This window comes from Corapipo altera, unplaced genomic scaffold (assembly GCF_003945725.1).
Source record: "Corapipo altera isolate COAL_440 unplaced genomic scaffold, ASM394572v1 24b, whole genome shotgun sequence".
Lineage (NCBI taxonomy): Eukaryota > Metazoa > Chordata > Aves > Passeriformes > Pipridae > Corapipo > Corapipo altera.
The window spans coordinates 14003345-14028418 of record NW_020884888.1 but is presented as its reverse complement, the minus strand read 5'-3'; the positions used below and the strand labels follow the sequence as shown (position 1 = coordinate 14028418).

The 25074-nt window shown below is 36.1% G+C and overlaps 1 protein-coding gene across 14 annotated transcripts in view; it reads left to right on the top strand.

Annotated features, from left to right (window-relative positions):
* CTNND2 (catenin delta 2) overlaps positions 1-25074 on the top strand; it is a 631505-nt gene that overhangs the window by 490903 nt on the left and 115528 nt on the right. For all 14 annotated transcript variants that reach the window (XR_003527693.1, XM_027643865.1, XM_027643864.1 and 11 more), the window contains one exon: positions 12324-12507. Coding sequence is in view for 13 of the 14 variants with exons in the window: in XM_027643865.1 (XP_027499666.1) it covers positions 12324-12507 (184 nt within the window). In the remaining variant the exon portion in view is untranslated. The remainder of the gene's footprint in view (positions 1-12323; positions 12508-25074) is intronic.

Sequence of the window (25074 nt, the reverse complement as noted above, 5' to 3'; positions counted from 1 at the left end):
ATCCCATCTCTTTGCTACTAGTTCCCACAGTAGCTCCTGTTAATAGGAAAAAATAAAAGCCTTCTATTTTAAAATAATTAAATGTTAACACTTTTCTAATAAATATAAATAGACAAGAACACAGTACAAAATTAGCACAGATCCTGCAGATGGTAGAAAGAAATGTTTTCACTTGGCAATAATGAAAATGAATAACTGATTTCTGATTCTCTCGCCTTTCCCAAGTTAATTATGAACCCTTCTACAAAATTCTATTTTAGCATTCTTTCTATTTGCTTTGCTGTCAGGGGAAAAAAATTACATGAAAAATGTGACATGTTAACAAGGATAACACAAGAATCCCATGAATGCCTTGTGGAGAAGGTGAGGTCAAGCAGCTGTTGCTAGATCCTTTCCAACCCAGAGCATTCTATGATTCTGTGATTTAACTATTCCTTGCTCCCTGTTCCATCAGCTCCATTGAAAAACTGGATATCTGTCTCAGATAAAATTATTTCAACTGCTATGCTTCTCGTTGTTGACAAACAAAATCCATCACAACTAGAAAAACAGTTTCTCCCTATGAACAATAAGCTAGCTGAATAGAAAAAAACTCCATTTAAAGAGGGCCCTTATGACTGTTTCACCTATTTTCAAACTGTACATACCATTTTTGATTGAAAGGTAAAATTGGATAATCCACTTTTAGAAAGCACATAATGATAAAGAGCTATAGCTATAAATAATGTCAGGAGAAATTGTTTTTTCCTGTGCTAGCAGCCAGTCTCCTGCTTATTTTGGTTGACAGTAAAGTGTCAGAGATTTAACTATTATCTACTGAAAATGTATAAATTATAAAAATTATCACATTTACAAAAAAAATGGAAAAAAGCATAAACTATCTAACACTAAGCATATATGCTATATGCAGATAGGTAGATATTGACTGTGTGTATTTCATTCACATTTTTCCTCACTGAAACAAAAAGCATATAATCCATGCCTGCAAAATATTATATTTTGTACAAAATGTTTCTCTCAAAGTAGCACTAGTTGTCCAGATAGCTTTGGCCCACAGTCAGGTTGGACAGGAAAAAAATTTTATTTACTTCCCAGATTTTGGGTTCCAGTATTCATTAGTGTTGTCTTTAATTTCAGCTGTGGCCAGTTTGTATTTTGGCTTGGTCGGTCCTCTGTTGTCACCTCATGTTATGCAACATTATTATGTAGTCATTTTACATTTCTCTTCCGGTTTTAGTAGTTGCCATATGTTTATAATGAGAGATTTATAACCTTATTGATAGTCTCTCAGTGTTACCGGAAGCAATTACATGTTGTCCACCTTATATCTATCTGGTTGGAGTTAACCACTGCAGGTGAAACCTCATTTTTGATTGCATACTGCTTATTAGTATGTGCATAAATTATTGGCAGATTAGTGAAGACACTCCAGAAGGGTCCCTTTGAGCCTAGTATGTGTCTTTGCTAATCTGTGTAGTTGCAAGTTAGTGAGCCTGCAGTGATATGTAAAGCACGTTTAAGGGAGTGTTCTATTTAAATGGACCTTTTGGTTTCCTTCAGTGGAAGATTTAATTTGATTTCATTTTCTTAGGTAATTCTGGCCAGTTCTTTAGAATTTTTAACTTCCTAGTACAAGAGCAATTCTCCTGTTGGGGGTTCCCAGAATCAAAATTACAGGCCTGCAGTTGTTTCCTATTTGTGATGTTATTTTCTAATTGACTTCATAAGGTATTAGACTTGTGACTTTCTGTATAGTAAATCATGTATTATGGCAAAGGGTTGACTATTTAGTACTTGGGATCTTGAAGCAGTTTATCAATTTAATAATTTTCTGCAAAAGTGCCCTTGACATTAGCTTAGTTACTGGAGTGTGTAAACACAGATGTGAAATTTTATTGTGATATAAACATTCATTTAGAGGTGGCACTTATTTGTAACCCTATTGCTCTCTGGAAATTTGATTTGAAAATGAGTAAAGGCTGTTTTATCCCACTCAGAGGTGACTTTCCCACAAACTTAAGTAAAGAAGAATCAAACTCTTCCATGAGCGGCATTCTTACAGTACTTTACTTTGATGTACCTTTTCTTTGTGGGTTTATATTAGATGTTCCAGTATCAATCCTATTAAATATCCCATTCCTTAAATGTATTCAGGTTTTGTAATGGAGCAATGCAAGTATAAGACCACTTGGCCAGTGAAAGGCCTAATTAATTAACAGCTTTTGATATGTAGTATAAAAAGATAGGAAGGAAAATAAACGTATAAAGAGGTTGCTTTTGGAACCAAAGAAAGGATTTCAGTATTAACTGAAAATTAGATTATAAAGTTCTGTGGTTTAGGTTCAGATACATATCCTGGCTATCACAAACTTTTCAAACAGACAACATGAAAATCCATATATATGTTTAAATTGTCGTGATGGCGTGACCATGGTAAGACTGCTGCTACAAGGTTGATGTGACTTTGGTTCAATATATGCTTACCTAAAAGAGTAAGACTGCCCAATATCATTTGGGGCTCATAACTCTGTGTAGTTAAAGAAAATGGAGACGGGATAAATGCAGAAAATATACAAACTGCCTTTTAAGATGCAGCTCTGTGAATCTGATTCTCCTCTGCCTCCAATATCTGATTCACTATGTCCCGTCAAGTCAAGGAAATTAGAAAGGTAAGCATGGAGATAGATAACTGCTAGCACTGCTTTCAGAAGTGTTTGGTTTGATTTTGGCAAGAAAATATGTTCATTCATATCTTGCTTAGAGTCTCCTCAGCAAATAAGCAAATTCTGTAATAACTTATAAACAAGTGCTTTGAGGAACTTACCAAACACAGAGGCAGGTGACTTACAGAGTTTAAGTTAATTATTTTTTAAATAACAGATGTAGGATGAGATTCACATATTTCAAATCTACTTGCTTAGGCACTAATGTTTGCTTGTGTGTTTTAAATGCTTTTCATTCAAAGTGTAGATTTGAAGGGTATTAACTCTAATAAATATTTCCTACTCTGTCTCTAAATTGATGTAATTGCAAGTACAATATCCTACCACAGTCAATTTTAAAACTTGATTAAATCTTTTCACCTAATTTACTTCTAATTAGGTGTTTTAAATAAAAGTTGTTTTTAACGTTAACAACATTATTTGTGTGCTGAAAATTCCTATCTTTTTACTCTGAATCGAAAGCAGTGGCTCAATAAGGAATTACATATTACAGTTTCTCCAGTATTTCTTTCTTCAAGTACAAAAGCCTTCTCATTTTCCCAAGTTTTCATAATAGTTTGACTCCCTCCCTTTGCTTGAGATACTTTTAAGCAAGGTATTTTTCAACCTCTGCCCTGAATTTTGTGAGCCAATGAGAATTTCATATAAACTCCATCAAATCCCCTACAAGTATCAGATTGCTGTAAAAATAATGCATTTAATCTCACAGCCAAAACTTTTCAGAGGCTAGTTTACGGTTCCTTGCTGTTACATTTAAAGTCTTGTTATGGGGAAAAAAGGAAACCAAGGATTTGCTGAACTCAGAAAAACTACTTGTTACTGCTACCTTTATAAAATTAGACTTATGCCTGCACCATTATCAAAGCTAAGCAAAAGCAAAACAAATGAAGTTACCCTGGTCTACAGAAGCAGCTGCTCAGTTTAATCAAGCTGAAAGCCCAAGTGCCCCAACACAACTTCAAGCAACTCAACTTTACCAAGGTAGTACAAACCCTCTGGCCTGTTACTGGCAATGGCAATGACAGATTAGTGGGCTGCATGGTTGCTCTGTTTTTCCACTCCAGTCATCAGTTACTTTAAGGTTTTACAGAGACTCTCCAAAGATCGCTATTGCATCTTCATAATTTTCAGAAAGAACTTAAAATACCTATTTGTGCTTCTCCAGACTAATAAGCTGACATTTCATTTTCAGTGGATGTGCTATAACAAGGCACAGCCATATGAAGAGGAATGCTGTTGTACTTCACATTATGATTCTACAGTGTGGCAGTTTAAATTTTAGATTTTAACATCACCTACAGAAAATATTGCCATCGTTTCTAGAAATGTGGAAGTGATTTCCAAACAAATTCAGGGCAGAAATTAATTGATATTTTTTCAAGTCTTCACATGAACCCAGTGGGGAACCACTTACAGAGACATCCAATCTTTGTAATCATTTTCCTTGCAAAACAGGAAGGTAAAATGCTGTACACTTTACACGAGTATGTTGTTAGGAAACTGATTTCCGACTTATAGGCTATGATATTATCAAGAAATTCCAGTCATTCAAAACACATCCTATTTATAGTTCATATGTAACAGCAAATCTAAAAGTAATTTAATAAATTGTGTAACTTTGCTTCAGAAATGATGCTGTCTTATCAAATAACACTTAGGCAAACAATATTGACAGTTCAACTGGATCATTTTACACCAAATCTATTACAATTTACTGTCTAATTATAAGACAATCTCTACCCTGTTTCTCAATATGTTGTCACTATTTTGGCTCTGAAAATGAGGAAACCCACTGACAGAATCTGTTGTCTTCATGGAAGGCCGTTCTCAACTTTTTCTGAATTATCAGGTTAACTACTTCACCCCCTGCTGCTCCCAGTTAAATAAGGAGAGGTTTTAAAATAGATGCATTCTCAAATCTTCTGCCCTGCTTTCTTACCAACAGGCTGGGGCACCAATTTATCTTTTAAGGTGTTACACCCAAAGAATTTTTATAGATAAAAGGGAACATACTGTTAAACAGCAATACAACACCTTCCTGAGTTTCACAGTGCCCATTTCCCAGAGGTAAATGGGAGAGAGACAGAACAAGTCAGTAGGGTACCCAAGTCTTGGCTGGGAGCAGTGGTAAGCCCCTGCTAGGGGAGTCCCTCTCCTCTCTCTCTTATGAATCTGCTTGTGGATGGTTTCATCAGTTTTCCCATCACAGCTACTTCCTTCTCCCTGTTTCACAGACAAGTTCCTGTTCACTTGTCCTGCATTTACCAGTCTCAGTCCCAGCACTAGACCCAAGGTGGTCCCTTTTTGCTCTCCTTTTTTTCTCTAAATGGGAATTAACTATTTTTCCCTTGTACAATCACTAAGATGCATCTTCTATGGAAAATTCATTCAAGTTGTTTTGATTCATGTGGCAGTGAAACTGATTTAATAATTTACATGTTAATATGCTACATAAATGATTTTGATTTTTTTTTTTTTTACTTTGGTCAAATCTTAAGTTTAAGAGGAAATATCAAACAAGGTAATCTGGAGTGATAAATAGAGGACATCTGTTGCAGCATATGGCTTGACATACCAGCCGTATTGAACTTTTTCAGCAAGTCATAATCCTTTGGAAAAATTTTGATGCCCTTGCCTGAATGATGGAGTATTAAAATGCTTACAGTTTAAAACCACTTTGTAGTTTGATATGTTTGCGATTTGCAACACAAAATACTCAAATTATATTTTGAATATAATTTCTATATTCTAAATATATAATCTCTGTAATATAGTTTTTGTTTCAAAACAGGTCAGAATGTTTCACTTTTTTGTTTGCAAAATGAAAGTTTGAGGATATGGTGAAACATGTTCATTCTGTGATCAAATTACTTTTTTCACTGTGAACACTGTTTCTTAAAAAATTTATTTACTATTTTTAGGCTCAAAGGCCAACCTCCCTTTTTCTGTCCCAAATAATCCTATTTTCAGTGCTGTCTTTTTCCTACGTAACAATTTGGCTAATAAATGTTTCTTTTTTTTTGTTTGTTTTCTTTTTTTTAGCAACTATACACTGAGTCTTTCGTTTTGCACATAGATGGAACTTTATAGATAGGACTAACTTTCTAATTGGTTCTTATCAAAAAGGAGTTTTGTATTTAGAGATGTAATTTAATGTTCAGCTTTAAGTATAGAATTTTTATTTTCTGTATTAGGATGTGTTATCAAGCATATATTTTGATTTTGGGGGCTAGAAAAAAATCGTTCAGTAAAATATGTGTGTAAGCCCTGAAAAGAAAGTCTTTCCATTCATATATCCATCCTTGTTTGATTTCTTTGTTTTCTAATAAAGCATTTAATTTGGAATGGTGTTGCTGTTAGTCATGTATTAGGATAACATTTTGTTTGAAAGCAGTTGATTTATATTTTCCTGCGTTTCTCTCACTTAGAATAAATTACTTTTGGTGTGGCTTCCGTGTTTTATAGGACCTATTTAATTTCATCAGCTAGAATGCAAGTTAGGCAGGAGCCACTGGTCTTTCCACAGTAACTTAAATCAATTCTTGTAGTAATTCCTCTACTGTTTAACATGAAAGCTAATAGCGGGCTAATATTCTTGTCTGACAGTTCTTCCTTTTCACAGTTATGTGTTAATTTGAAGTGTACAGCAGAAAGAGAGGAGCAACCTTAGGTCAAAAATTCAGTCCAATGCAAGGAATGCAGACTTTTTTAGTTAATGCAATAGCATTTGGACAGAATTTGGTTTTAAACAATATTAAAATTGGTCCCTCCTTTTCGTTTTAATAAAATCAGAGATGTAATTTTGGAATAAAAAGAGCAGTAATTGAGATAGAAAGAGTTAGCTTTTCAGAGGAAATGTTTATATTCTTTATACTATGTGTGGTGTATACTTCTATGTAGTCAAGATCAAGCCACGTTTGTAAATAAACAAAAAAGACCCGATCACAATAATCCTTCTCCTCTGTGGAAACTTTTGCTTTGTAAGGCTACGAATGTCTACAAAGGAAAAAAAAGTCTTCTCACTGCAGTTTTCCTTAGTGTTCTCTAAGCTTTTGTCTGCTTATGACTTTTACTTAAAACTGGTCTTTCTCAATGTGGACTTTTCCTACATCAGCTTATATACAGATAGAAAACCACCTCTGCGTGTAAATAAGTGAATTACAGGAAGGTATGTATAGATATTCACTCACCAGATTAAAAAATATTTCAAGAAAACTGGTGAAAATTCCTTGTCTGTTATGCCAATTTTAAACTTATTTTCACAGTGTGCTTTTAAGGAGCTGCCTTATGAGCTTGTGAGTTGTTCAGGTGCCAGAATTCAAATCAACCACTTTTTGTTTCCTACAGAAAATCTGTTACCAAGCCAGTTCCTCACCTTGACGGTTGAGCTGGTTGTGAAGTCTTATTGCACTTTATATTAAGAAATGTTGTAGTTGATATCCAGCATCTCTATAGCAGAACCGCTGTAATATATCGGGACCCCACATCTGCTGCCAGGGAGTGGATCCAGCTCTGCAGAGCAGCCTTGCAGTTACAGTGGGAGCTCCAAGTGCCAAAGCTGCCAGCAAATGAGAGCTTGGGGTAGAAAATGCTTTTCCTAAGGACTCCTGCAAAAGATCCCTTGTGCTTGGCTTCTGTGCAGAGTATTTAGCACTCAGATTTCAATCTTAATTGGCATGTTCATGAGGGAGACTCCCTGTAGCATCCATTTGCCTTCAGCGTATAAACAAAAAAGCCTGCCAATGCTCTGTTCACTCTTCCTGTGATGCAACCTCCCAGCAGTCTCAAATGGTTTTCTGCATCAGTCCATGACCGAACTATTGAATTATGATGGAAAAGAAAAACCTGGATTTGTTGGAAGACTTTTGGATTTTTGTTTTTACAAAGAATATTTAATAAGCAAAACCATAATATAAATTTAAGGTTGATTTAAACTTCCCTTATTGAGAAGAATCAAAGTATTGCTTCTCCTAATAATATTCATTTACTTACAATCTCTTTATCATATCATTTATTTGGGCAGGTACATATTTTGCAGCACAATCTAGTGTATGTATAGTGGCAGTGTAGCAGGGGTAATGCTTTTTGGAAAACATGTCTTGTCCAGTTTCTTGGCTTCCATTTATATTTGTAGTCTAAATTGTTCTAAGAGGTTTGTTTATATACATAAAAGTCGTAATTTGAGTTAGCATTAAATCATGCACTAAATAATTGGTTAGACTTCCCTAATTTTGCACGTGCTCCCTTACTAGGATAATATTCTTTTACATACATATTGTACATAGAAGTGTATTATCTCTATTTTCTTAACTTTGAATGGAATAAGGGTAGCATGTGGTTTATCAGGTCTTCAGTTATATCTGACTACAGGTATACATATGTGAGTACCAGTTTGATTAAAACACTGGAAAAATGCATTGAAGTGTTTAATCAGGATGAGTTTGAGCTACAGCATGATTCAGAGATTATGGTATTTTGGCTAAAACTGCTCCATTAATCCATTGATCCTTTAGGGTAAGTGATGTGGTATCTATTGTAATAGCTTAATTTATGTAAGAAGAAATACTGTTTCTAAGCTGAAAGTATGGCTTTGTCTGCTAAACAGTGGTAACATCTCATCAGCCTGGACTGCGCTTTTAAAAGGGTTGGTCTTGTTTTCAATCTTCTGGACTTTGTCTAAGAGAGAGTTAAATAAAAACTTTCCTGGTTCTCTGTTCTCTCAGTTCCCTCTTCCAGTGGCAACAAACCTAAATTGCCTTAATAGATTTTAGAATCTATGTGTAGTTTTTTTAATGAACTATATCTGTGGAGTTATGTCTTTTAAAGTCAGTTACAACCATTCTTCAAAATTTATAACCATTTTTTAAATTTTGTTGTTCTTATCTGTGAAAGACCTTCTTAGAAAAGATGATTTACATTTAATGCGATAAATAACCTCTGGACCATAGCAGATGCATGTCCTCTGATAAGCTACTTCAGAAGATGTAACCTGATGCAATAAGATCTCAATAGCAAGCATTCCTGTAGACTCCTCTTAAAGACCTTCATCTGGTATCTGCCAGACTGGTAGTTGATACTCGGATCCAAAATCCATCTTCCAACTGGAACCAACTGAATACCTTCTGAATACCAGTTTCTCCTCAGTTTTAAGCTTAAAATGAGATTACAAGATACTTTTTCGTTGTATTTCATGTTGTTATATGTAAGAGTCAAAAACTTCAACCTGTGACTAGAGATATGTTCACTCTGGTGTAGCTGTTTTTCTCTTTCTACAAGGCATCCAATACAACCTAAAGGGATCTGCAAATGGGGACACAAAATGCCTACTCTAAATGCCTCACAGCTTTAAAAGCAAGAAAGAGAAAAGATACTATGAATGCAAGTGATTAAATAAGAGATGTTCAACACTGATTTGTTCTTTATTTCATATGTCTTACAAGAGTCAGTGTGCAAATGCTGAACTGTTGAGTTGGACTAGAGAGTTGTTGGATTAACAGCTCTCTTCTCGTATACAGCAGGGTGAGTCCCACCTTTTGTCAAGAGTCACTGTTGTGTCCAATCCCTTCCCTTCCTGGGGGCATCTGATGACATGCAGATTCTTTAGGAGGGAGTCAAGGCACCTCAGAGGCTGTTGCAGACTTACTTGTTGTGCTCGGAAACCCAGTTCAACCAGGGCTTTCAGAGTAAGGTGTCAAATGTCTCTGTAACCAGCTTCTTACTGTAGTCTTAAAGGATATGTCGTCTGCATGCTTGAAAAATATATTCATAGTCATGTGGTGAACAGGTAGTTAGTTCCATAATGCGAAGTGCCTTAGGTAAAAGATTTATTTTATTGTTACTCTCTCTTGCAAAGTCAAGGCAATGGATCATCTTCTAAGACTCCACATAAATCTAGCTCCAGGTCATCCTCAGCCAAAACAATGGGAAGTGAATTGCCAGTGCCCTTTCATAACTGCAAATCCTTAATTAAGGAAGGTTACAATGAGGCATGTAGAACGCCAGCCTCAGCAAGTAGCAGACTTACTGCTTCTGAGAATAAATTTTAACTTGTCAGAAGAAAATTGGTGGTTTTTTTCATTTGTGTGGTTGGTAGTATTCAGTCTTAAAATTATATGAAATTCATTGTTCTAGGGTGGAAGAAGATTATCTCACACCTTAAAACTGCGAAGAACAAAAACTTTGAAGATGGCACCAGGCTTACTGGGCAGTGCCATTTTGCTTGATTCTACCTTGATTTCAAATCATTTTAGGGGAAGGTAGAATAGCTATTTTAGCCTGGTGATCCTATCAGACTCTTACTCTGAAGGTTTAATTTCCGGTTTGTGAAACCAGAGAGAATGAGGGCTTAGAGAATATTTCTAGGCATCTCAACTATTCCTCAATACCAACTTACTATGATGTTTATGTGAGTTTACTTTTAATTAGCAAGAACCTTGAAGTGAATAGAAAATAGTGTAGACATATACATTTTTAAGCATTTTACTAGACGAGTCTCTTGTGTTTGCTTCTTTTATATTCTCTTTTACTTTTCCAGTTCATGACTAGTTCTTAAAGCCCAAAGTACTGATTTTGTGCCATCAAAGCACTCTGCTGCTTCACGTTCAAGATAGGACTTCTTCACAAAGATGCAGCGTATTGTCTTACATAAGAACTAAGTTAAACCTAAAAAAGGGGAAAGATTTGCATTCTGATTCTCTGCTTTTATACCATGCATATCATTTACATCTGTCTAGATAAATGTAAAAAAAAAAAGGCAACCACACTGTTGTTTTTACTAATTAAAACCAGCAAAAAGCTAGGTATTTCAAGAATAGTAGATGTGCCAATAAAGCTTGCCAAGAACAGGTCATGAAAAGTGAGTATAAATATGTTTATGAAGGTCCTTTAAATATGGAATTCCTTTTCATAAAGACATTCAGAACAAAATTTAAATGACAGCTCTTTTCTTTAAAAAGTAGTGTTTTTTAAATGAAAATAAGAACAGTATTCTTATTTCTGCTTTGTTTTTTTGGTCTGTAGGTAAAGTCTCTCTGCCTCATGCAGATTATTTTACAGTGGTTTTTTATTAGTATGCTGATCAAAATTTTTCCATTAAACTGTGTAATCATCTTTGCAGACAGTTCCATACAAAATAATTTAAACATTAAAATTGTATAACTGCAGTTAATTTTAAAGGGAAACCCAAAAATGTAGGTTGATTCCTGTTAATTACACTGCTCTGTCAAACCACAGAATGCTAAAGAAAGCCTTGAGCAAGTGGTGTTCTTGCTGCCTATATTTATAAATGTCTGTCCTAAGGTCTTCCTTCAGCATTTTCTGCTCCCTACCACTCACTTAGACTTTTTTGTAACCTTCATACTTGTAACCACCTATATACAGTGATGATGATAATTTTTCTCTTTTGGTTGAAGACTTGATGGACATAAACTCAAAACTCATTTTTGCCACTCAAGGCCATGTATGGGGCCAAACTACTGTCCTTTTGGAAGGAGACTAGGGAGGAGTAGGTTTGTATTCTAGAGAAGAGGGCAAATGTTGGCAAGGGGAAGGTGATGAAGAGGCAGGCTTGCTCTTCCAGCTGCTCCTGGGAGGATGCTGGCCTAAAATAAAGACCACTCGTTCTTCATAACCACATATTGCCCTCCAGCTTCCCCAAGAACTAGTAGCTGCCCAGCAGCAGCAGGCTCTTGACACAGCACAAAAATCAAATGTGCTTTCCCAGCAAATACACAAATATATACAAGGGAATGGAAAGCAGGGTGTCTTTTGCTCCCAACAATTTCTTGCCTGCTTTCTGTGTCACACATCAGCAGTGGCCTTGATCTTTGGAGCCGTGCTCAGAAAGCTTTGGCTCTTGATTTCTCTTCCTTTTCTTTGGCACATTATGAATTGAAGGAGAAGGGGGGTTGATTTTTTTTGAACTTCAGTAAATCTCCCTGTGCATTGCACCATTAAACTTGTTTCTGTATAAAAACAATAATTGTCTGTACATTTGTATAGTAAAATATTTACAAAATGAAAAATTACTTGTTGAAGGCTTGGATAATACCATACTGCTGTATCAGGTTGTGGGAAGTCTTTTTGCTTGTAGTACCAACTAGCCTAGGCAGTTACTTGCATTACATTGAAGATCACAGGGTGGTTTTGTTCTCTCAATGTGTATCTATCAACAGTGAAAGTTTTAGTATAAATCAGAACCTGTTTTCTGCTATTTGTTTTTATTAATTTTATTTACAAGGAAGATATCTGAAGATTAAGCCCTAAAAAGTTCCTTGTAATACTCCTTCATTTCATGTGTGCTTCACAACCTGTGTAGGCCTAGATCATAACCAGCTGCTCAGTTTTTAGGCTTAGCTCTGAGAAATTTCCAGGGTTACTGTGACTACATGTTGTGTATTCAAAGCTGTATTCCCACTGCAAAAGTGTGCAGGTATCAGTCAGCCCTATTTACATGTAGTCTGGTTTATTCTTGACAGAAACAGCTTAATTAAGCACACCAATACTGTGAAATATATTGTTTTGGTTTGGGTTTTTTAAAACAAAAACTATTTAAACTTTTTTTTTTTAATGTTAACTATTAGTACTCTTATTTCTTTGTAGGAGTTCTCTGGAATCTATCCTCCTGTGATGCACTGAAAATGCCAATAATCCAGGATGCCCTCGCAGTGTTGACCAATGCAGTGATCATCCCTCACTCTGGATGGGAAAACTCTCCGCTCCAGGATGATCATAAAATACAACTCCATTCATCCCAGGTGCTGCGCAATGCCACAGGGTGCCTAAGGTGAGTACTGCAAAACATCTACTTTACCTTGCTTTGGTTTGAATTGATATTTCTCATTCTTAGGCATTTGTAAAGTCAATGATTGGTGTGTATGTCAGCAAAGTTGATGACTTTCAGTGATGTAAACTTAAAGTTAGAAATGAATTAAAAAAGAAGATGCAGGACATTCAAAAACAATCTCTAGAAAGGCTGCTGGGGGGTTTCTATTTTTCTTTTCTTAGCTGCTTTCATCCAAGCTTGTATATTACATTTCTTTTCTTCCTTGTAGATTTGTCCTGTTTCCCCAATTGCTTAAGTGAAGTCAGTATGTTCTCACTATTATGCCCAATTTAATCAGCACAAAAAGTGAAGGTCATAAAGATGTTCACAAAAAGTAAGGTCATAAGGTTCCAGATGCCATTGCTGGAGTTATCATAAATATACAAAGTAGATTTTTTCTACTCTGTGAAGATGAGAAATTAATTTCAATAAGAGACCAACCAATTTAACATTGTACAACTAGAAGACTTAAATAGATCCTTAACAAGTATGATAATTATGTTTATAATTGTATGCCAGACTTCTATATGCAATGCCAGCATGCACTTATATAAATATGTGCAATTTGATCTGTCCATTCCTAAAAGTCCTGTAGATGTGAGAATAAAAATATGATGAGTAAGAAGAGTTTTGGTTCTGACAAAATCTTACTAAAAGATTGAGTCATAGCACTTTCTGAATTCCAATGCATATAATTTTCTAGAAATATTTTAGGATATTAAGCAAGTTCTTTCAAGCGTTGATTTTTTTTTCTCCAGGTATATTGGAAAAAATAATCTGTAATCCATCTCAGAGACACATAAATTGATTAGTTAATATTTTTACATGCATCACAGGAAATAACACAGTGAATAGTCTGTATCAGTAATACAATCTGTTGTAAGCTGCAACCAAAGCATACATCATCCATTGAAGAGTTAAATAAAAAAAAAAAAATTGATAGGAGGCAAAGTGAAATAGCAGAATTTTTTTCTGTAGCAAGCACCTTTTTGTCTTTGTGGCCTTTCATCAAACAAAATTTCTCCCTTTCCAAAGTAGTATTTGAAAAGTTTAAGGGAAAAAGTAATAAATATTATTGGTGGTTTATATGTAATCAGAAGAGAATGAAAGATAGAAGGTAATAACTTATATACTGCAAATATACTTGTATTGGACAATGCAAATGTGATTCAGTGAGTACCAGCTATCTTGAGGTATATGACTGAAGCCAGGTATTAGTATCTGAGTTGTATTGACTTTGAAATGCGTATTGCATTCAAATCACTAGAAAAAAAAGTTGTTCAAATCGCTGTGATAGAAGTTATTACACAAAGACCTGTACCACATTATACGTCTCACATTTCCAATGTATCTCAGTTAAAAATCTGCCTCTGAAAAGAAGCATCTGTTATAAATTTGGGGCTTCACAGTACCCCTTCGCTGACTGAGCATGTGTGGTGTTGATCTCCCCACACCGTATGCTCCATCTTCCTGTTAATTTTTCCCAACTGCTTCTCAGGGACTGATGCTCATCCCTGATCCTGCAAATCTCAGTTCTCCCTACCTCATAGTTGATGGATTCATTTGCACACTGGTCTTGAAATCTTTCTTCTTTCTTTTTTTTTTTCTTGTGAGTGTATGTGCACGCCCATTTGCAAACTGATGTGAGCTTACTGTAGCCTGCATTCTGGGTCAGCCTGAGGACTTGGGGCCACATGAGAATGGTACGTTGCCTAATCTAATACACACTGCTTTGCAGCAAGGCTTACTACCAAGTGCTTGATGGTATGCTGTCATAGCAGAATGGCTTCTGGTCAGCTCCTGCAAAATAAGCTCATATCTGCCTGCAAAAGACTGTGCATATTATAACTCTTGAGTCTTTCCCAGGTAGCTGTAGCAGCAGCTCAAATGCTGTCCTGAGCAGGTTGGTCTTCCTTCTAAAACCAGGCCCTTCAATCATAGTATGGCTTTTTAATATCTTTCTAATATCAAACCCTCCCTATTTCCCAAAGGCACCTTTATGTCCTCCTAATGGCTTCAGATATTTATTTGGCCTCCATCCATCTTCTTAAGTTAGTTTCATCCCACTGAGTCTGTATGGATGCTCTTTGGCAGAGCCAGAACATTTGGAGAGGGTTGCAACTTACTACTGCTTCACAACAGCGGGAACTTTCTTGTTTACCTTTCCCCAGTCGATGTTGAAGATAAGCAAAATGTCAAGTTTAAGTTTTTACAGGAAAGAAAAGTGGACACTGACCTCTGAGATAGTAACTGGATTCTTATGTTGAATTCATGTAATATAATGGGACTGTAAGCTGGTGGAAACAGTGAATGACAGAAAAAAGTATCATAAGTTCTGTGGAGATGACTGGAGTCTTGCATGTTCTGTTCTGGTAGTACTTTAGCATACTTTAGCTAGCATTCCTTAAATAACTACCACCCTCAATAAATTGAACAGCTCTCACAGTTTCCACCTGGGACTAGTTACAAGTTTCGCATTTCCATTTAAAGATCTCACTTGACAAGGGAAGTAAATCAAGAAGATGCAATGTGGTTGCTGGCTCAGATAGTGCTGTGTTTATCTGGTAAATGGGAAGTTCATTGTCATCTTCCACAGAAGAACTTCTTCTAAGACTCTGGGTTTTTTGTCTTGTTTTCTTTTTCTGCTTTTGCTAGAGCTCATTTTTGAGGGGACACGGTTAAAATTCAGTTGCATCAAGATTATCAGTGACAGTATCACAGAGTAGTGATATTCAGCATGCTTGACAAATGCTTCTGAATACGTAATGTTAACAGACTTTAGAGACACCAGGTTGTACTACATAGGTTTAATGCTAGTAAATATGCCAGGAGGATTTGGGTTTGGATTTTAATCAGTCTTCTGTGACTTTGCTTGTCTGTGTATTCACTGCTGAAAACTTTAAATAATATCTGAGAGGTGCTGTAATATAATCTGTCCCATATACAATGCTAATAAGTAGTTTGCAATGGCCGTGATACAGGAATAGTCAGATCTTTGTTTTGTGGTTTTTTCACTGCACACTGTTATTCCTTCTGCTGATCTTCACCTTTCTCCATTTCTTTTCAATTAAAAAGTTGGTTATTAACTACAATTTTTAGTATTCCTGTCTGCTTATTCATTATCTTTCCTAACCAGTTATAGACTATAACTAATCTATAAGTCCAGTCACCCAGTAATCCAACTGAAATCATTATGAGATCACGTGAAAAACAGGAGCAACAACAGACTCTCTTCTCCTTTTATTTTCTCTGTTCCTTAAAGATGTTGTTTAAAAACTGCACTTTGCATACTTTTCTGATTTAAAAAAGGAAAATAGTTTTAATACAATATTGTATGAATTAATTTTACATAGCTTGAATGCTTTTAAATTGTTTAGATAATTCAGAGATCTAAATACAGCATTATACCTATCATTTATAAATTTAAATATTCATCTTTCATAAATTGCCAGACCTCAGTGTGACGTGTGCTTGGAGTAAGCACCCAATTTACTTGCCTCCCCACTGTGATGCTAGTACCTTACCTCATTAAGCTCTGGTAAAGTTTGACTTCTTTTTTTTCCTTTTGGATTTCAACTGTGACTGCGCTATTTGTGCTCGGGAAATACCATATCTTTGGTTTATAGTTTCTGATTTACTTAAACTTATTAGGGATAGTCAGGTGAAAACTGACTTTGGAATCTCAGTTGTTTATGGGGGGTTACAATCTCTAATCAGAAATTTAAAAATCAACAGGAGACACATTGCATAATGTTGTCTTAACCTGAAACTTCAAGCTTAGTTATCATAAAGCTATAGATCCTTGTCCAGAGACTTAACTGAAAAAAGTCCCAGGTAAAAATATTTTCAAGAGTTTTTGTTGTGATGTACAATCTGGTGGAACCTTGTTTTTCTCTGAATTTAAGATCGATTTGAGTTAACAGAATATTATCTGAGGACTTTAAAGAATTTTAAGATTCTACTGGTTTAAAATTCTAATCTGGGTTTAGATGCAAAAAACTGTGTTAGCTGTGAAGCCTTAATATCAAATGTTTTTAACTGGTTTGTGTGTGAATGATCTATTTCACAAACATTTACAGCTAATGCATTTTTCTCACCATCTTATTTCTCCTCCAGTTCTCTTCTAGGCATCCAAAGTCTATCGATTCCTATTCTTAGGACCTTCTGTAATCTGTTTTGAATAGAGCATTCTGCTGCATACTGACAAAATAAGACACGGGGGCAGCCTAAAATAAATAGCACAGACTGTATTATTTATCATCTGTTTAGTTTCTAAAGAAACATACATGAAGACAATATGTATATGTGAAACATGTTTCTGAGAGGACTAAAATGATACATATACATATGTGCACATGTTCATGTGTATATGCATTCAGATATAGAAGGGCTGATTATGGGAGCTGCAATACCTTTCTGTCTTTACTGACTAGTGTAAACTCTGAATATTTTCTGTTGAGTATAAATGGAGCTGGTTTTGTTCAGTAGGTCCAGGAGCTTTGCTGCTGATTTTATGATTCTCCTCCTATTAACAAAACAGTCACATTTTGTCCATCCCTGCGGATTCTGTGGCGGATATAGAGATGCTGGACTTACCAACCCATCTTAGTACTTCCTATGCTTTTCTAGAGCCCAGGAGCTCTTCTCAGGCTGACCTTGCCATTTTGTCCAAAGCCCATGCTTTCTGTCAGAATCCAAAGTTAGGACAAAACTCAAATTAATTGTGTATTTCCACTGACAACCTACTCAAGGGAGGGACATTTGCTAAAAGCAGTTCCAGCAAACTAGAGACATGGGAGAGAGAAAACTACCTAGAGAGATACTGGGACAGGTTTATCTACTTCCAAACCCAAACTTGCAATTTTTCCTCCTCTTAACCTCTTCAAATCTAGTCTTATCCTACAGAAAGGAGTAATCACCACTGTTCTTGTCTTTTTAATACATTTTGAGCTATTAAAATTACAAAACTGTTATAATTAACATCCAGGAACAATCACATCAGAAGATTTGATGGCAAGTATCTAGCTTCTTTATGTGAAGGTAATGTGGTGAAACACATTGTATTTTGCATAATCTACCAAGTGGCATACCATTAATAAATTAAACACCACTTGGCCATAACTACAATGTTGAATCAAGTTATAGAGAGTTCCAAAGCTTCAGGGTTATGCTGGCGATACTGGTATGTCCATTGTGGAAAAGCACACATGCTTCTGAGGGCTCTCCTCATCTTGGGAATTTCTCTGGGACCTGGAGTTGAAAGTCAGTGCAGAGGAAGGCCTTGTCAAGAAACCAAAGAAAAACTTAGCTTTAGTGTCTTGATTTTTGTGACATTCAATCCCTTTTCACTAAAACTTACATTCTTACTAAAATTGTATCATTTTTGCACCTGGGTCCCCGCAATTACAAGCTGTGGAGAACATAGAGGAGCTAGTGTCAACTTTCCATTATTTTGAAGAAACCAAGAAGGGTCCCTGACATGTACTGTAGAAATAACTACCAGGTGATTTCCAGTTTAATGTATCTTGATCACAATTTCTACATCTTGTCTTTCCAGGTTAAAGCTGAATGGCATATTACTTACTTTTAAATGTATTTGCTCAGAAGTTCTCTAATACTTGTAGATGATGAATTTAAAAAAAAAACTTTCTAGTAAGGTTGATAGTGCCTCCCATAGTATTTTATAGGAACATACTTCACAGGAGGAAAAATGAGCTGAATGGATGTTTCTTGTCTTTTAAAACAATATAGTAAACTCTAAGTTGCATTTGCCTAATGGCAGACATTTTAGGCAGTGAATCAAAGATTCACAGAATGTTTTGGGTTGTAAGGCACACTAAAGATTATCTGGTTCCAACGCTCCTGCAGGGACACTTTCCTTTGACCTTTGACCAGGTTGTTCAAAGCCCCACCCAACCTGGTCTTGAACGCTTCCTGGGATGGGGCATCCACCGCTTCTCTAGGCAACCTGTTCCAGTGCCTCACCATGCTCACAATAAAGAATTTCCTCCGAACATCTAGTCTAAATCTCCCCTTTCTTGTTTTCCCCCTTGTCCTGTTGCTATCAGCCCACATAAAAAGTCAATCTCCATATTTTTATAAACCCCTCTTTAATTGCTGAAAGGCCGCAATGAGGCCTCCCTGTAGCCTTTTCTCCTCCAGGCTGAACAGATACAGCTCTTGCAGACTGTTCACATAGGAGAAATGCTCCAGTCCTCTGAATGAGTAGATGTCAATACAAGATCCTATTTTTTATAGGCTCTTGAGTATTTCTAGACCATCACTGACTTACCAGGTCTGAAAATCATTTGTAGTTTTGATGATGTTGATAATGAGTTTGAATGTCATATTGCAGGCCCCCCAATTCAAAAACTTTCAGACAGGCTGCTTTCATGGGCATGAACTATGCAAGATGTATTTCTAAAAAGGCCAAAGATTTTCACTAGCTCATGTAAATATTCACAGCCATATTCCTAGTCTTCCAGCCACAAACCAAAATGGTAAAATCCACAGGGAATGAATAAGAGTCAGTCTGCTATGGAATGTGTATTTCACCTTTTCAAGAAGCTGAAAAGTCCAGTCCTGAAAAAAAGTCACAAACCAGTCTGAGAGACCACAACGATTGCATCCCAGTTAAACTTGAAGTTTTGAAGGCTAATTTCTGCAAGATATTAAAGAGATTGTTCCTTCCTGAATGCTACAGTTGTTCAGAAATGTAGCTGAAATAAAAGTCTAGTGTTAAGACACAGGGGGAGAAGGATATTTTAGTATGAATAGATCATGTCCTCTGATTACTGCTGTAATATTTTTATTCAGAAAATACTCAAGGGAAAAGTACCAACAGAATTAAATGTGTAGCTATGTCAGACACTTAAACAGCCCACTTTTTCTTTCACAGTGTAGTTACTCCTACTTTGCATATTCATGAACAAATTTATAAAGTTTATACAAGGTCATGCTGTATTAATTATAGCTGTGGCATTCAAATAGCACTCTGAAGCTTAATGCTTTTTCAGCATTCCTGGTGAAAGCATTCCTGGTGAAAGCATTATTTTAACATACCAAACTGATGCTACAAATTTCACATAGCTCTGGAAGTTCATTCTGGGCTTAAGCTGATTAGGATCTTAAATTTTGTTTCTAAAATGATGTTATGGAATGCTCCTTGTATTCTTTTTCTGGTCTGAAAAATAGTATAGCATGCCTCCATACACTTTTTTTTTTCCTGTACTTAAAAAAATACAATAAGCTTTGGTGGGTACTTCATTTTATCTGATATGAGATGCTGAGGTACTCTGTGAAAATCTGCCCTCAAGTGCAAAACAAACTCCCAGTGTATTGATTTTGCATGGAGATAGCCAAAAAGTGATCTGTCAACATCCATCTTCAAAGTACTATTTATCTGATCCCTGGGCAAACAAGGAAACTCACTCATGTGTCAGTAAGACTTCATGTTTGGATACAAATTGGAAATACTGGACCTATATGTCAGAGTGTGCTAACTTAGGACCTAGCTGAAATTTAGTTCCTATTCTTCAATTAGCATCTGTTATTCTCATAACATGAATGTACATGTGTTTTTTTAGGGAAAAAAACCCAACAACTCAACCTGGTGTCATTCACACATTTGTGAAAAGAATGAATGTGCCTCAGTACCTTTTCTTGCATCTTATGATATTCTTAGGCTCAACAACAATGACAAAATTACCAAGTGCCACCTCCTAGGCTGAATGGTCCTAGCCTTCAATGTGGGGTGTGTTAAATATCTCAAACATTTTGAATGACTGATTATTTTCCAGCTTTTGGTAATTTTAATTCTTTTCAGGTTGCATGCCTGCTGGTTAGCTAGTGCCTAATGTGAAAATTAAATGTCCACTCTTATTTGCATGGTTAGGTAGTGTTAATTTACATTTCCTTCTGTCAGAGGTTTAAGCTGTGTGGAATGCTCGGAAGAAAGTGAAATTGAATTGTGAAAAGGCTTAGACTTTGTGGGGTTTATTTAATTTCAGAACAGTTTTCATTTGTGCGGTAACAAGTGTTACCGTGGCAGACACTGTAATAAAGTATGATCTGAGTCTTGGTGTGCTGTTGATTAGATTTGAGCTGACTCCAAGCCCAACTGACAATAACGGGTCTACTTCTTGCTGGCCAGTGCAGAGCTGAATATCACAGTGGCACAGCTGTTTTCTTCTTGAGAAGAGTCCCCCAAGCCAGTGTGGCACCGCATGTATTTTAGAGCATACCTATGCATTCACTGCATGGGAAGTTGAAGAGATGGAACCAGTTCTGTCTGAACTGTCTGGGCCCATTGGAAAGAATCACAGGGCCACAGGTGTCAGTGGGAACCAGAATGTGCCTCTGTTGTGGCTTTGTCAACTATCCAAAATCCTGGATAGTCCTTTTTGAATGGGTACTTCGAAAAACTCATATAATCTGGCTCCACAGAAAATATTATTTGTCTCAGCATGAGAAGAAAGCTAATTGTGACAATTCTGTAGCACCACTTACAGTCATGGTGACTGATGATAGAAGGTGATGTTTTATTTACCCAAGAAGGATGAGAAACACAGAGTTTGTATGCTCACTCAATTCCACCAGAGATGATAAAATAACACTTGGTAAGTTTGGGGTTCTTTGGTGCTTGTTGCTTTGGTGCTTATTATTCTCCCATAATAACTGTAGCACTGCAGCCCTAAGGCCTGCAGTCCCTACTAACCACACTTACAAGCTTTGCTACTTTTATCTGTTTTGGAAATATTTTCCCAGGAACCCTTCTGATGAAATAAGTAAATAAATAAAAATACAGCTCCTGAGAGGTGTGATAAAATAGACCGCGAACTGCCAGGCCTGCTTAGTTTGCAGTCCACTCAGAATGTCTGAACTGAAGACCAAAAAGCAGAAGCTCATTTCTAAATGTCATCTTTTGTGAAACTTTGCCCAGCAAATGTTGAGATGGCATTCTTATTGTCACTGCACATCTCCATACAGGAGTTTTAGCATTTTGTAAGTTGGTTTTTTTTGATCAGAGAGGACAATATAATAAGAACACATTGATAAAGAAAGATGAAGATCATTACTTGCAATAAAATTGATTTCCCGTTTTCTGAGAGGATTACCAAAGTGGACAGTTAATTTGGGGATAAATTGAGGCTTCTTAAAGACTAAAATAAAAAGCAAGTGATGTCCTTCAGTAATTCAGTTCAATTTCATCATTTTAATCCAATTTGAATACTTCTGTGAACATAATACAAACTAACACTCACACACATGGAGTGAGCAGGTTCTAAACTCAGGCAAGGTATAAGGTGATGCTGATTTCCAGCTAATACTCATTGATACACACACAGCCTTGTGGACAGTGCCTCAGAAAGGCAACATCAGCACAGGAGGAGAAGATTTTCATATCTTCTGCCAGAAAAGTCTGTACTAAGTTTCTGTCTAATATGGTAAGCAGGGTGGAAGACTTCTCTCTTTAAAAATGAGTTAAAGATACTAGATGTTTGTAGATTTTAGTGGGTTTTTTTCCTACTGCCTTCCCTAAATTAGCTTAATGTTGTATTTTCAAGTTCTTTATTACTGTTGGGAAAGTTTTCTTGAGAAAGAAAAAACATGTTACTTTTGGCAAAAGGTAAAAAATCCAGTGTTTTAACTGCCTAAGCATGTACTATGAAAATATTTAATATCTACCTTATAGATGTCCTTTTACAAGAGCTTGTAGTGACAGGGAAAGGCAGATTGGCTTCAAACTTAAAGAGAGTAGGTTTAGATTAGATATTAGGAATAAATTCTTTACTGTGAGCATGGTGAGGCACTGGAACAGGTTGCCCAGAGAAACAGTGGATGCCCCATCCCTGGAAGTGCTCAAGGCTGGATTGGATGGGACTCTGAGCAACTTGATCAAGTGGAAGGGGTCCCTACCCACAGCAGGGGGGTTAGAACTAGATGATCTTTAAAGTCCCTTCCAACCCAAAGCATTCCATGATTCTATGATAGTATTTTTAGTTAGGATTGCACACTACAGGCATACTGTTTCAGTGACAAAGTACTTCTGAAGTATTTGTCCTAGTGTAGCTTTTTTTACTTTCACAGCTCATTTCTTTTTGTCAGGTAGTCATTTATTATAGTTAGTTGGTTACAGCTTCAGCATTTTCTCTTGAAGGACAGTAGCATTGTGAAATTCCTCTTCCCCTACTGTCATTCATCCATCTTTATATCTGATTTACTGTGTGTAAAAGAACAATATTTGGAAAGTGTTTCAAAAGAGATAGTCATGAAAGGGCACAATGTAAGTATTATGTATGTACAAATGTGAGTTTGGGGTTTTCTTTTAATCCCCTAGTTAAGTAAAAATACCTAATACAATAGATAATAAAAATATTTATTTACAAAAAAAAATTTATTTAATTCCCTGGGTTCACTTTATATAATTGATTTGTGTTGAGGAAGTTTTTCAGTAGACCGGTCAAATTGATAGACTTTGATTTTTATACCTGCTGACTTTGGTAGCCAGACTTCACTCTAAGGAGTGTCTTCTAATTGATGCAAATATGAGAAAATGTGCAACATTGTTTGCACTTTTGGTGGTTACTTAGGGTTAGCTGCTGGTGCTAACAGTCTGGTTGCTCTCCAGGCTGCTCGGATGAGCACTTGGGAGTCAGTGAGTAGCGAGATCTAAAGCTGCCTGGCCTTGGGCACAGCTTGTGACCTCAGAAATGTTGAACTTCCGTAACACCACAGAAACAAGGGAGATCTCATTTTTAGTTAAGAAACACAGTGGGATGTCATCGTTTTTATAGCCCATGTGATAAAGGGAGCACAGCAGTGTGTCATGGCTCTGTTTACATTTACCTACAGTATGATCAAGAGGCAGAAACAAATATTTGTGAGTTTATATGAACATTTACTGTGCACAAGAGAGGGATCAACTGGGACAAATTTAAGAGAACCAACTGGGACAAATTCAAGAAGGAGGGTGCAGCTTTATTAATTTAATATCAAGGACAGTGAGATAACTAGGATGATGTCTTCTGTACTAGACATGAATCTGTTTTGAAAACAGTGTAGTCCTCCTTAGCCCACTCTCAGTGTCACCCTTCCCTGTCACTAGATTGTGGAGGTTACTGAGGACAACTGGTCCACACACAAGACCTAAGATCCACCAGCAAAATCAGCAGGAACCTGGCTTCCACTGAGATCACCAACTCCGAAATGGGGAAGAGGGAAATTCATATGAACAATGCAATTTTCTGAACTGAAATTTCATACAATTTGCAGCAATGATGTGGGAATTTTTAATTGTTTTTACAGCAACAATGTATTTGCTTTCTTTGTTTCCTTCACCTTTGAGAGGACTGTTAGTTTTGGTTTTGCCTTCAATTAGATTATAGAAAAGGGAACTAATAGAGTATTTGGGCACTGAATTAATCACAGATTTCCCAGTTTGGTTTTTTTTTGATTGAGTATTTTTTTAATAAAGAGAACAGGGGTACCCAAAGTTTAGTAGACAGCATTTCCACCTTGGAGGCATTCAGGGAATTAATCTCCTTCCTTTGATTATAAAAGCAATTTATGGCTTGTTTTAGGTGTCCTATTTGACTAGACACTTGCATGAAGTGCTGCTTGTTCAGAGGCATACTGCTGCTGTATGTCACATTTGTGTATGCATGGATGATCTGTAAATTATCAATTTATTATTTGTTCACCTGAATATATAAGTACATTAAACACTTTGCTAGTATTATTATCTATAATGAAAACACATAATTACTCGCTAATAAAACAGAAAGATCTGTGTGCATCTGTGTGGGAGGTTGTATGTATTTATAAAATTTTCTTTTCTTTGGTACTCTTTGACCTGAATACTAACAGCAGTTGGTATTATTTCTTTTAAGAAAGTGGGAAGTGATTGCATTAGCACAAATATTTTATTCTAGAATTGTGGCTCTGCATATCATGAAATACATGGAAAGCATTAGCTGATTAATTATCCCCATAATTCTCCAACATATCTCTGTCTAGACTATAATACATGCAGTATTACTTCTGCCAGGGTTACATTTTGCCTGACCTTATGGCAGTCATACAATGTAATTACTAAATGGGGGGTAATTTATGTAAACAAATGTTAGTTTTTCATAGCATGAGCCCTATCATTATGTTTTATTGCTAGTGGATGTGTTATGTAGTCAGCCGTTCTTCAGGGGCTTGGGTAGATCATTATTGTAAATTATCTTTACACTATAAACTCTAAGGATTTAGATGTTACAAAGTAAAAGTATCATAATCCCTAGATATGATTTTTGTTTCCTCTCCTACAAATATGTGAGAACTTTAATTGATCATGCTTTAGCAAAGTAAATATATTTCACTTCATATGAAGGTACTCCGGTTATTTTCTAGTTAGTACACAGAGAGTTTGGGGAGTGCTAATGCAAACCACATCTTGTATTATCAGACATAATAGGTAAAAAAAAATGCAAGAACTTGAATAGATTTAATACTTTGATAACTGTCATGTGCTGACCTTCA